Raw genomic sequence first — 14,059 nt, 5'->3', positions numbered from 1 at the left:
TCATTTTTGCAGACTCTTTATATATATTTATATAATTTGACTCAATCTATTAACATTTTATAACAGTGGATGTGAGAAAAACTCAGGACTCTTTATTAATAAATATACCATTTAAAACTGCATTGTTACCAAACAGATGGTTAAAAACCTTTCTAAAGTGATTTCTCACAACCTGGCAACCTGAATGTTTTAGCTCCATAACTTCAATAATACATAAATACCACATAAATGGTACATATTAGTAAGTTGTATGACTTTTTTTAAAAAAATCCTTAAATCCTTTAAATGAGCTTTTATAGCAAATATTTATATTATATAAACATTACATGCTACTAACACACTATAATGTCACTGTAAGCAGATTTAAGTGTTTATGCATGTGTTTCTCAGTAACTATAACTCCTCTTGTGGTCATCCATAAGTAGAGGCTGGTGCATGATGAATGAGAATACTGCGTACATTACATTACATAGTGTGTTGTAAACTGTTTATTTAATGTCTGAGATGGTAAAGATGTGGTTTTGACTGGTGTTATGAGTACAATTTTATTTGTGTGATGATGATGATGATGATGGTGACACTACAGCTGGAGTTGATTTCCCTCACAGCCAATCAGCGTTCAGGCTGGATGCCGTTTTGACTCCCTCCTCCTCTCCCCTCCCCTCCGGATGACGCATATCTCCGGTGTGTGTGTTGGTCAGCTGCTGTCTGTGGAGAGCAGCATCACCCTCCACCACCACCACCACCACCACCACTGGCAGCAGCAGCAGCAGCAGCAGCAGCAGCAGCAGACTGATGATGGAAACGGAAACACGGATGGAGCTGCAGTAGAGATCCGGGGAGGATGCTGCGGCTGTTTTGAGACAAACCGAGCCGTGTTCAGCCCCCGGTGTCCGCTGCACCTGAGGTGGATGATTTTCCCGATGGGTTGTGGAGGGAGTCGGGCGGACGCGATCATCGAGCCGAGGTACCATGAGAGCTGGACCAGAGAAACGGAATCGACGTGGCTTACCAACACCGACGTAGAGACCTCTTTACCAGTAGCAAACAGTAAGAGCCTCCTCCGTTTTTTGTCTGTTTTAACTAGAAAATACAAGAATCCTCACTGCGTGTAATACTGAGCACATTGCATCCAAAATAAAAAATCTAATAATGATAAAATACTACAAATACGGTTCACAAGAACCTAAAGGAACCACTCAAAACACAACTACCACCTGTCAACTCCCTGACATAGCAGTTTTTGTATCAAGTGTCAGTGAATGAAGCCGGGACAAGAATCTGATTGTATTTCAAGTGATAATTAAAGTGTTGAACTCTTGTCCAAAGGTAAAGCTCTGGAGGCCAGTCTGAGGGAGAAGAGGATGGTGAACACAGGCACCCAATGTGGGAAGCAGGCCCTTACATCCACTGGCTCTAACCACCAGAGGAGACCCAGGCGCTCCCTAAGTGATGTAGGTATCACTGGTAGCATGTACCAGCATGTCAACACCAACAGCCTCTGTCTTTGCATGCATGGTGACGCACAGGATGGTGAAAGACCTTCTGCCAGGTTTCTCTGCAAGAATCAGAAAGTAGCTTTCAATATATTCATATTTATTTAACAATTATTTGAAGTTGTAAACTTGGCAGCATAAAAAGTTGCAGAGAGAGAGAGAGGAGCAGAAACACATGAAGGCTTCAGGGAGGGAAAGACAGATGGCAGATTTGTACAGTATATGTATGTCTTGTGATCTGAGATGATGCTTTTTAGATTAACTCTGTTAGATAGGTTTGCATAGATATAAGTTTTGCCAGAATTGCTTTTATAAATCTACAGGTAACATTTTCAGGAAAAAACAACTATAGACGTTACACACAAACACTTAAATCATACAATAAATACTATATGGATGGATAATATGTTACTCTGTACACAAAAATTTAATTACCAGAAGATTAATGAGCATCTGTTTTGATAAAAATGTTTGGATTTTCTGCTTTTCATTGTCATATATGACATGAAACTGGATATTTATTGGGACCAAAACAATTCAAGCAATTCAAAGATGTCACCCTGCTGACTTGTAACTTTTTACATCTAAATGAATAAATGCAAAGAGAAACAGATTCACTACTAATGAAAAAAATGTTCCAGCCCTTTCCCAAAGGATTGTGTGAGGAGTTGTCATCTCTTAGTCATAATAATGATCTAATGATCTGATTAGAAAATTAGATTAACCGATAATTAAAAGAAAAATGTGTATTATGTGCATTAATTTCTCAAAAAGCCATACTTCTGTAGCTGTAAGGACAAATACAGTACAAACAATAAAACGTATGAAAATATTCTGGATTTTTAGAAACATAGCAGCTTCTTTCAACATAAGACTTTCTATAACAGAAGATACAGTATTACTATCTCCTCCAGTGATATAAAATGATGTACACTTCCTGTGGGCGTGATCTCCTTGCCTTCCCCATGATCTCCAAACCTTGTTTTGAAGTGTTGACCGTCGTGGATGAATGAAAGCAGATTGTGTTGTACCAGAGACAGTTCAGAAGCTTTAGTTCAGTTTTTATAGATCATCTTCGGTGAAACATGCCGATGATTCAGCACCGACAGAGGGAAGAGATATCTGTGTTGCCAGATCTTGCGATTTTGTTGCTGCTGAGACAGAGACAGGTCTCGAACAAAATGTTCAGAAGAGATGTGACTTGTGAAAAATGAGTCCAATATTTACCTCAGTAACTAGGAGGCAGCGCTCATTATCTGTGCTCACGTTCGCTTCAGTGGCTCCCACATGACACAGACACACAAAGAGACTCGAGTGAGGCGTCTCTTTGCTAAACTGTCTCTGTTTCAACCATCTGTTTGCCTAATCTAATGCACAAAAGAAACTTGAGTGAAGACAGTTATCTGCTCCAAATGCAAATGTATGGGCTTTAACCCTAATGAATAACAGATAGAAAGAGACAAACAGATGGGCACATTCATTTGGCATATTTTAAATTCAGTTTGGGATCTGTTATTGAGGACTAAGTTGCAAATGTTTTCTTTGCTCTTTGCAAAACACATTTAACATTCAAAAATATCTAAAAAATCAATTCCTCTGACCCAAGAAATCATATTTTTAGTGACTCAAGAACATAGAATGTTGTGTTTTATTTATTTAACCTTCCACTTATGTGCAGAGCTTCAATGACTCAGGATTTGGTTGGACGTCTTTGCCCACTCGCTCTCCACTGTGTCCGCTGTGGCGACATTTAAATGACGTGGCATTAAAAAAATCTTTTTTGCAGCAAACCACTCGCGACTCCAAAAGGAGGGCATCAAAAGAGGCTGGTGCTTTGTCTAAGGATGGGCAGCCCGTCACTATCAATAGCAGTGGAGATGCTGAACCTGGGAACGTGTGTGATGAAAGATGAAGACAAGCTAAGACTCTGCAAAGAGGAAGATGGCCAGAACTGTGAGCAGTTCAACAGAAGATGGGATGGCGATTTAAAGAAAGTGTATGGATGATGTTTGCTAGTGACTTTTGCAAGATCTTGGCCGTCGATCTCAGTGATTAACAACATAAGCACCTGCATAATCTCCATCCAAAGATCTCGGGATGCTGCATCTTTGTTGTGCCATTGCAAATGCATGTGTGAAGCAAGAGAGCGGGTCACAAACAGTGTTGCCGCCCTCCACCATGCTTTTCTCCCATGCTTATGGTGCCGGTCAGGGAATGTGTCACTGTTAAGCCAATGTTCAGCAAACAAGAACAGACCGTCCCATATGCACATGATAATCACAATCTGCACATCAAATGTTTTCTGTGTGGGGCCTTCCTAAAGAATCTGCTTCAGTTCTTTGTGCAAGTATATTCCTTTTGTTGTGAATGAAAAAAAACAATAATGTGGGAACCAATGATGCTGTTTAAGCTCAGTCAATGCTGTAAATGATTTTCATTTAAGGAGACCCTGAAGTGCTGTTTAGAAACTGAGAGGTTTGAGAGGTTTGAAGCTTGAAGGCTGAAGACTGTCTTTTCCAGTCCTTGCAAGCTAAAGAAACAAACACACCCGCATGTGCCTACAATTCATCTTGATCTGAACTGCTCCTGTTTTCACTTTTTTATTTTACTTTGTTCAGTATTATGTGTTCTCCAATTCTCTTACATCTTCTTTTATGTTATATGATGTTACCCTTTATTATGATATGTCATTTGTGTGGCTTACACTGATCTGCATGTATAACTTGATCTCAAATTGATCAGTCAAACAATATGAAAAGCAAGCTATCTGAAAGAAAACATTTTGCCTATCTGGTACACATGAAAATAGAAAAATACCACTAAAAACTACATGGGTCATCAGGAAAGTGTGATTTCTGGCCAGTAGATGGCGGTGTGGGCCAGCAGGGAGTCTCACTAATTGAACACTTGAAGAGATTGCTACTGACAACAACCACTGCTGGAGAGTAATTGAAAAGCAATCAATATTTTATTCAGAGTCTGACCCAACATTTTATGCTTGTGATAACTGTTGCTTGTCAAGAGTTGAAATGTGTACAGGCCAACATTTGTGATGGAAAACAAGATTTTAACACAGTATCTGCCACGTTTTTTCTTGTTTGAATTAAAGTTGTCAGCTTCTTAAGTTGTGAAACCCAGGAAGGAGTGATATGTGCAGTCATTTCTCGTTAGCTACAGCAGAATTACACACATCAACAGACCAGCATCTTGCATATATGAATGTGTTTATATATACCTTAAAGACCTGGTTCAACACTTTTCTTCTCTCGTTCTCACTTGAAGTGATTACAGTAATGGACTGGTTGCACAGCAGATATTTTGACATGTCATAGCAGGAAACTCATTCCACTTAGGGGAGGTCCTTCTATTGTGAAGGCGGCTTTACTGTCACTTGGACACTTAAAGGAACTCTACCATTATTACTCTTAAGTCCACCTGTGTTTTTACAGCTGTTTTGTCTGCTGTGCAACCATTGTATTTGTTTGCTATGACTACTAGGCTGACAACAAATATATTTTAAAAAAATATATCTTAATGATTACTCTGTCATTAAGTTTTACTTTATTAAGTTTTTTTTATATATATAAACACCACCTTTGTGGAATTTTAGTCCTGATGTAACAATTTCATTTATATTTTTTCCAGTAAAATAATCATAACTTAGGACTTAATTAGGTCTATTAGTCATTAGATAGCAGCTGTTTGACTGTAAGCTCTGATTTGATATGATAAGATAAATAGTTGATGAAGATTCTGTTCAATACATGAGATGTGAGCTACATCACAGTCAGCAGGAGATCTAGCTCTGGTAAAGAAAATGTGTAGCTATATGACAAGTAAATCTGGATGGAAGCACGATCTTATTATTAACAGTTAAAGTTTGCAAAATTAGGCTTCCTATAATGCAGAATGCCACTTTTCCCTGCCAGGGTGTTATTATATTTATTGTATTAATTATTTTTATAGACACATTTAACATTAACATGTAAGCAGCATTCTAATGTTGTAGATGGCTGAGATTGAGCTAGTTATACTAATAGGCTATATTCTGTTGGGCAGATGAATCAATAGATGAAACAGTTAACACAAATGCATGTTTAGTTTAGTTTAATACGATGAGATGGGACTTATTTGATCCCCAGGAGAAAAGGCACAAGAAGCAGGCCAAGGAGTATAAAATCAAGAAAAACAAATAATAAGAACTTTCATTTTAAATATGAATCACATAAATCAGTGAATTAGAGGTTAGAATAGATACATTATAATATCTTGGAATATTCGGAAAAAGGGAATATTTATGAAAAGAAATACAGAAATCAAGTAATTGCAATGTCAAAAAGAAGAAGTACAAATATTAAGTATCATAAGATTTATTTAGCCTTATCCTTTAAACACCGATTGTTGATAGGTATACACATGTGTGTACGTTTTGACACCGGGCCCCACTGCAGGAAAAATGGACATGATTATGATGCAAGAGCCACCTCAGAGCAACCACTGGATCACATGACAACTTGTTTCTCATAGTGATGAACAGAGACTATCACCAGCACTGCAGTCCCTCTGATTTTATGAAGCGTTGTTCACTGTTTTGGTTTACAGTAATGACAGTATAAAGAAAGGTTTACAGTTTATTCCTGCTGCCATCAAGTGGCCAAAAGCTATGCTGCAGGTTTTAAAGCAGTTGATGTTGCTCTTAAGTTTCAAACACACAGCAACCTACTGCTCTCCAAAGTCATAGCAAGAATTAGTATCCTTTATGGTGATAAAAGAATCCTTTATCCACTCTGCAAAGCACACCTTGGTTAAAATGACAGTTCTCCCAATCTTGAATATTGGATTAATAAACTGGATGTCATCTACCATACTGCCATTCACTTTGTCACCGCTGCCCTTTAACCACTCATCACTGTGACACTCATCACCTGTACCCTCTGGCCATCACTCGGGCGAAAGAGCCACAGGTATCAGTTCATTAACAAAACTATCATTGGCAAAACCCTTTTCGCCCATGGCGCAAATGTAGCCAGAACCGGCACTGTCTCTTCGACCCTGGCCACCACAGTGTTGAGATAGGCTGGCACCTAGTCAAAGCCAAACAATCAAGGCCCACACATGACCTTGTGTAACCTAAGGATAGAAAATTCCATAACAATGATCTTACCAATTCAAATGCATGGTTGTTCCTAGAGTCTGCTCCACCTTTGGTCAGGATGACAAAAGCAAACATCCCAACCAAATTTCATAAAAAGAATCAAAGCATGTGAATCTAAAACCTACCAAGCATTTAGAGGCACCATGGAGCCCACTGGTCACACTAACCAGTGCATTTCTGTACGAACTGAAGACATTAAAACCTTCCTAACATCATGGGATGCCTCTAGGGTTCATTTATTTCAAAATGTTGTTACTGAATACAAATTACATGGCTTTTTTTTTTTTTTTAAATTAGAAACATAATAATATATAATCTGAATACTTTTGGGCAATCCACATTTTTTATTTTTTATTTAAACCTTTTAAACTATTTTCAATCCAAATTTTAAAAAAAAGGATGTCAGAGTTATTTGTTCTATTGCTATTGGCTCAAACATCATCTTATGCCAGCCCAAATTTGTAGTATTTGTGTTTGGATGTAGTTCTGCTCACACACCTGATGGCGGAAATTGTGTGTTAACTAAAATGACGACTTCCGCGTAAAGTTGAGGGACTACCCCATAGACATATAAACATAGACGCCGCATTGAGCGCTGAATCGTACGTCGCGTCGCCGCCATATTGGATAAGGCAGATCTGCCCGTAAACTAATACAAGGAAATGGACTGAACTTCATAAAGCGCCTTTCTACAAAGTGCTTTAAGTTAATGTCTCTTATACACCCATTCACACACACACTAATATATCTGGGAAACAAACAGGCACCAAAAACAACGTATGTAACTTTTAAAGTGATGATTATAAATGTTTACTCCTTATGTAAGCACCAAACCAACGTATGTATTTTTCTAATGCTGAGTGTTTACAGCTACTAATGTGTGTAACACTGTTACTGTGATGATAAATACTGAAATGTAGATGTGACATGAGGGTTTCTGAATAAAGAGCACTAACGTGTACATTACACGTGAACATATATACATATATATATACATATAGTATACACACACACACACACACACACCACACACACCACACACACACACACTATATATATATATATATATATATACTATATATATATATTATATATATATAATTTATAATATAAAACACACACACCATAATGTGTACTATATGTATGTATATATGTTCATGTGTAATGTACACGTTGGTGCTCTTTATTCAGAAAACCCTGATGTGCTAGCAAATAACATTAGCATGTGCATTAGCATGTTAACATTAGCTTGTTAACGGTGACGCGATAGCAATTATCATTAGCCTGTCAATATTAGCATGTTACCATTAATATGTTAACGCTGAGCGCAGCAATAACATGCAGTTACCATTAACATGTTAGCACTGATGCGGTGACGCGCTAGCAATTAACATGTTGACATTAGCATGTATTTAATTCTTAATGGTTAATGCTAATTAGCATTAGCATGTTAGCATTAGCCTTTTAGCAATTAACATGTATTTAATTTCTAGTGGTTAATGTTAATTAGCACTAATTTTAGCATACTAACGTGCTAGCTACTTGCTATCTCTGTGTGTCCTTTTAGACAGAAAGTTCCAATTAAGCCCAAAACTGCTAAGATTGCGCCCTCGGCTTCTCCCCCCTCTCCTTTCAGGCAGGCTTGAGGTTGCCAAGCAACCAGGACCTAATCAGCTCTTTCAGGCACATCCATAATAAAATTGTAAACAATGGCTGTGATATGTCTCCATTCATTTTGTGTGATTTTTTTTTTAAAGGTGTGCTTCCGATGTTCTCGCAAACTCCTGAAACAAGTTGAGTCACGCTTGAAACAGGTTAGTGTCTCACCCTGCCAGCACGCCCCAAGTACAGTTGTGTTAATTAATTAATAAATAATATATTATCATTATCTTATCAAATTTCATAATAAATTATCAGCTATATGTTCATGCAGCATTTTAATTTAACGCATAGACCAATTGACCTGTAAAATGATAGTGTAGTTGAAAGTTTCAGTGTTATGTCTAATGTATTCAGTGCTGATCTCAGGAATGTGCCAGTGCTGTGTGATCGTATCTGGTGGAGAAGCTCGGGGTCACTGAAGATGATGTTTGTAACAGAGAGAGGCAGCTGAAACACTGTAAGTACAAGCTGTGGCAAAGTCTTAGCAGATTTTATCATATGGCGCAAAGCTTCTTAGCCTACATATATTGACTAATTCACTGGATAAAAAATTTGAACATTGCTGTGTGAGAGGTCAGTCCAGGCTGAATGCTAAATAGAAATAAAAATAAATAAAAAAGGATCCTGAGCTGAAAGAAGAAATCGTATTATAGGAAGGAGTTAAAAGGTCATGACAACATGAAAAAAGTGTGAAATGTTATTAGAATAATATCTGAAATATTCCCCTGTAGCCTGAATTAAATGGATACACTTTTCAATATATATATTATATAAATATTCAAATATTTTAGATTTCCTACGTTCCTTGAGGTTGCATAAAAAGTTGTTCTACAGGTTCATTCTGATAATTTAGTTTTGTCACCGACTTTTACAATCCTGCTCTGAGATCTGTTCCTGTGTTGATCTGGCTGTAGAGACACAGTCCGCTGCTTCAGTCAGCTGTCTCCATAACTCCATCCTGTGTCTGACCCTCCAAAACTTTAGGCTTCATTGCCCCCAGACCATCAAAACTTCAGAGGTTGTAGTGATTTGTCGATGGTTTCTCCAGTTTATTTGTTCAATTTAAGTGAGGGGAATATGATTTGTGGATGTTCAAGTCTAAATTTAAAAAAAATCTGATGAGCCATTTCATCATGTTCACCTCTAGTCAAATGGAGCAAGGTGCAAACTGAGCTCATGATGAACTGAACATTTCAAATGTTGATATATCAGCCCACAAGGCCTTACTCTAATCTTAAGTAGTCCACGTCAGTGATTCATAGCCAAGATGAGTTTTTCTCTATTTTAGCAACAACTTTATTACTGCTGGTCGAGCTGTCAAACCTGCAGCTCGAAGGTGAATCAGACACTTCCTTACTTCGCAAGTGTTAAGCTGTTGTTTCAAAGAAACCTGTCTTCTGCTTCTGTAGTGGTTTTCAGCCTGCCAGACCTTTCCTGTCAGTTTCTTCCACTTTCTGTCTTTTTGTGGTGGAGAGACGAGGGCTTTGAGACTCTGGACCTCACTTCAGACAAAGTTTGGAAAAAGGCGCCCCCTCCACTCTGACTTAGTTTACTTGCTTAGTTTTGCTAAATTTCTAGATGTCTATGGTGATGCTATTTGAACCTTATCGACACTCCTAAGATGTTCATTAGTTTCTGACTCTGGGAAAAACGGTAAGATTAATGGTCTGTCTGGCTTCCTTTGTTAACAGCCCTTTTCTTTGCTGTTAGTATAGCAACTATATTGTTTCTTGCAGTGTGATATGTCCAAATAATGCTCCAGAACTGTTTGTTACAACACTGCTTTTATACAGATGGGGTTTGTCAGTACTCAAACGTTGTTTAGGAATAGTTTGCAACACATTTCAAGGTTTAATTTCTTCCACTGCTGCAGAACTACAGTTTGTTAACCCATTATTTGTTCCTTTATTACTTAATTGCCTTATTTGACCTCCTTTCAGTTCAAGATTTCCAGTTACCATTGTACCATCAAGGTGTTTTAAAACTGTAGGTGAGTTGTGTACATGTATTTCGATTTCTTCCCAAACATACAATCTGGAATATGGACTGATGTCATAAAATTTGTTCAGGGGGTTTACAAAGTTATCCAGATAATTTTAGCTCTTTAGTGGAGAATCTGTTTGGAGCATTTTATCCAAAAAATTATTGTGACACATCCAGCGGATTTAGTATTTAGAAAGCTTCGTGTAACTCAACATCACTGAGGGTAAAATATCTCACAGACACGTGGATCATGTTACATAATTAAAATGTTCATTTCTGAATTTAACTCCAAACCTATTGGTAAAACAAGAAAAGATACTGCATGGTAGGGACTAGTGTGTGTAGGATTTCGAGGCAAACTGTAATAGAGTCCCCTCGTGTCACACCACTGAAGTGTCAGTGTGTCTTCTCTGAGCGTCTTAGTTCTGAGAGCTTCACAAACATGCTGCCACGAGGAAGAACGTAGTGACAGCTTCTCTGACCGTCATTCTTCTTCTGGTTGGTGTTGATGCTCTGGTTTTGTTCCTGTAATCTGAATGAAGCAAAAATCTAAATTTGTGTGTAAATCGCTTTGTCGGCCCTCTCTGGACCAGTTTGCTTTGGGACACCCGACCAGGAGACTCAACAACAACACAGGTCCCAGGGTCACAGGAACACGCAACCTCTCCACCACGATGGTAGCGATTCTTGGAGAGGAAATTTATTGTTTTCAATGTTACATTACATTACATTACATTTTACTAATTATTACACATTACATTTACTACATACATACTACTACATTTACTACATTACATTACATCACATTACATTTTACTACATTACATTACTTACTACATTACATTACATTTACATCACATTACATTTTACTACTACATTGTTACATTTTCCTACATTACACAATATTACATTACTTTACATTTTGCTACATAACATTACATTAATCAACTACATCTTTATCTGTTCTCAATCTTCTCGATGTCAGAGGAGGGGAGGAATGTCGGCACCTTCGTTCTAACTGAGGACATCCTATTCGTTAGGTTCGTCACGTTCGTCCTCAGTGATAACAGTGATGTCTTCTTCATGACAGGTGGTCTACATCAGCCTCAAAAACATCCATGATGATGAGGTTGTTGCCATCTTAAACTTCTTCCTCAGGTGACATGCAGTCACAAGAAGCAGGAAGTTTCATCTGACGACTCATCCTTATGATTGTCATTGTCTTCTCGCCATCCATGTCGACTAGCTGTCCTCCTCTGTTCCGGACTCTTCTTCAGAAGACTCCTCATATCTGACTGATGTCTTCCACCATCCAGTCAGACGAAGAAGTTACTCCTTCCAGCGTTTCCCTGGCCTTGGACTGGGATTACACATTTATATTACATTTACTACATTCTTAGATTATATTCACATTTTACTGCTTACATTATATTACATTATATTACATTTTACTACATTATATCTACATTACATTACATTTTACCACATATTATATTACATTATATTACCTACTTTATACATTTTACTATATTACATTTTACTACATTACATTGCATACATTATATTACCTTTATATTACATTTTTACATTATATCATTTTACTACTTATATTTTACATTACATTACATTTATTACATTTATTACATTACATTTACTACATGCATTATATTAAATTTTACTACATACATTTATTACATACATTACATTTTATACATATTTACTACTATTACATTACATTACATTATATTACATTTTGCACTAACATTACATTAATCACTACATCTTTATCTTGTTCTCATCTTGCACCTTCTTTCACTGAGGACATCTATTCGTTAGGTTCGTCGTTTCCTCAGTGATACAGTGATGTCTTCTTCATCGACAGGATGGTCTACATCGGCTCAAAACAACTCATGATGATGAGGTTGTTGCATCTTAAACTTCTTCCTCAGGTGACATGCAGTCACAAGAAGCAGAAGTTTCATCTGACGATCCTCATCATCTGATTGTCATCGGTCTCGTAGCCATCCATGTCGATGAGCTGTTCTCCTCTGTTCAGGACTCTTCTTCAGAAGACTCCTCATCATCTGACTGGATGTCTTCCCCATCCAGTCCGAGACGAAGATTACTCCTTCCAGCGTTTCCCTGGCCTTGGACTGGGGTCCAGTCCTCTCACTGTCGTCCCTGCTCCTCTTACTGGAAACGCTAGTACCAGAAGAGGAGGAGGTGGGATCCTCGATGCTGCTTGAGGACTCAGGCGATGATTTCACACTCCCACACTCATCGCCTTCATCGACCTCATCAGCACCCAGAGGACAGTGATGTGGCCATCGTCTTCTCTGAGGAACTGATGCCAAAAAGGCTCTGTCATCATCTGAAGAGCTGAAGGCCGAGGAGCCTTCGCCTTCAGATGAGAACAGAACACTGAGAAGGCATCGTCCTCATCTGAGAACTGGAGAGGGAGTCTTCGCCTTCGTCTGAAGAGCCTGAAACAGGGACGTCTTCGTCTTCGGTCAGAAGAGGTGGATCCCTCGTCTTCATCCGAGGGATGAAGTCGGGGTCACCATCCTCTCCGTCAGAAGAGGCAGAGCTCTCTCTTCATCGAAGAGAAGATGTCGGGGTCACCACCCTCTCCGTCAGAAGGATGGAGCCCTCGCCATCATCTGAATAGATGAAGTCGGGTCACCATCCTCTCCGTCAGAAGGATGGAGTCCCCGTCATCAATCAATCGAATGAACATAAGAACCGCTACCTCTTGCACGAGGCGAGGACATCTGCAGGAAAATATAAAGAAAAAGTTGAGTTATAGAGTTCAGTTATAAGTTGTGAATATGTAAAAATAGTAAAACCACCCAAATAACACTTAACAACTAAATTGCATTCTGTCATAACGTTGTTTTGAGAAATGAGGACATGACAAACACACATGCAAATATCTCTAATACCGTTCACAGGTCACAGCGTCCATGCAAGACCACATCACTATTTTACGAAGGTGATGATGAAAACACATCCAACGGCCACACACACACACACACACACACACACCCACACACACCCACACACACACACCACACACACACACCACACACACACACACACACACACACCACCACAGTGGTACCAAACATGGACTGTGCACCTTAAACATGCAATAACCTTATTACAAAAATATCAGTTTGGTTCAACGGCAACAAGTTGTCTTGCCCAGTCTTCCTACAAGCACCAAAACATGAGACTGAATCGCAAACAAGACGAAGCAGAGACAACCAGACGACATCACACGCCTACTGAACAGACGTGACCGAACAGAGGCATTGCAGAAGAAATTTTAAAACCGTATGACAAAGATAAAAGGTTTACACAAAAATCTAGGCCAACCTCTGACACATGATGTAAAAAAAAAAACAGGATTTGCACTTAATGAAAAAGTGAAAAACCGCACATACTGGTTACTCCTCAAGTTAACAATAAACTTTACTAAGTTAAATTAGTTTCAGGCTGTGGGCCAAGCAAACACACAGGGACATTTTCTTTAACACAGACCAACCAGTAATACATCATTCACTCCATATCACACCACATTTTAACAATCACTCATATTACAGGTTGTACATAAAATATAGTTCCTCTTTTAACATAAACATGTTAAAATGACTATTTGAGGTATTTGAGGAGCAGTGTCATAATTATGTATGGGGACGATGGGGCCAGAGTCAGGCACATCAAATTTTTTTTAGAAATTTTCTTAGTTAATTAATCAATC

General features: G+C 38.4%; 1 protein-coding gene across 1 annotated transcript; it reads left to right on the top strand.

Moving 5' to 3' along the window:
• Positions 1–748: 748 nt before the first annotated feature.
• si:ch211-215i13.3 (brain and acute leukemia cytoplasmic protein) lies at positions 749–4,629 on the top strand. The gene is made up of 3 exons (XM_010753333.3): positions 749–1,050; positions 1,330–1,454; positions 3,283–4,629. Exons 1-3 carry the CDS (start codon positions 912–914, stop codon positions 3,406–3,408), a joined length of 390 nt encoding a protein of 129 aa, XP_010751635.1. The 5' UTR covers positions 749–911; the 3' UTR covers positions 3,409–4,629.
• Positions 4,630–14,059: the final 9,430 nt, after the last annotated feature.

The sequence above is a fragment of the Larimichthys crocea genome, chromosome XIII (genome assembly GCF_000972845.2).
Source record: "Larimichthys crocea isolate SSNF chromosome XIII, L_crocea_2.0, whole genome shotgun sequence".
Taxonomy (NCBI): Eukaryota; Metazoa; Chordata; class Actinopteri; family Sciaenidae; genus Larimichthys; species Larimichthys crocea.
Note: the sequence above shows the minus strand (reverse complement) of the source record. Positions and strands in the feature narration are given on the sequence as shown.

Bases quoted from the DNA above. Each gene is read 5' to 3' on its own strand.
- si:ch211-215i13.3 (XM_010753333.3), top strand. From the start codon at position 912: ATGATTTTCCCGATGGGTTGTGGAGGGAGTCGGGCGGACGCGATCATC. The intron at 1,051-1,329 runs GTAAGAGCCTCC...TCTTGTCCAAAG, and splicing joins CTCTTTACCAGTAGCAAACA to GTAAAGCTCTGGAGGCCAGT. The intron at 1,455-3,282 runs GTAGGTATCACT...TCTTTTTTGCAG, and splicing joins CCAGGCGCTCCCTAAGTGAT to CAAACCACTCGCGACTCCAA.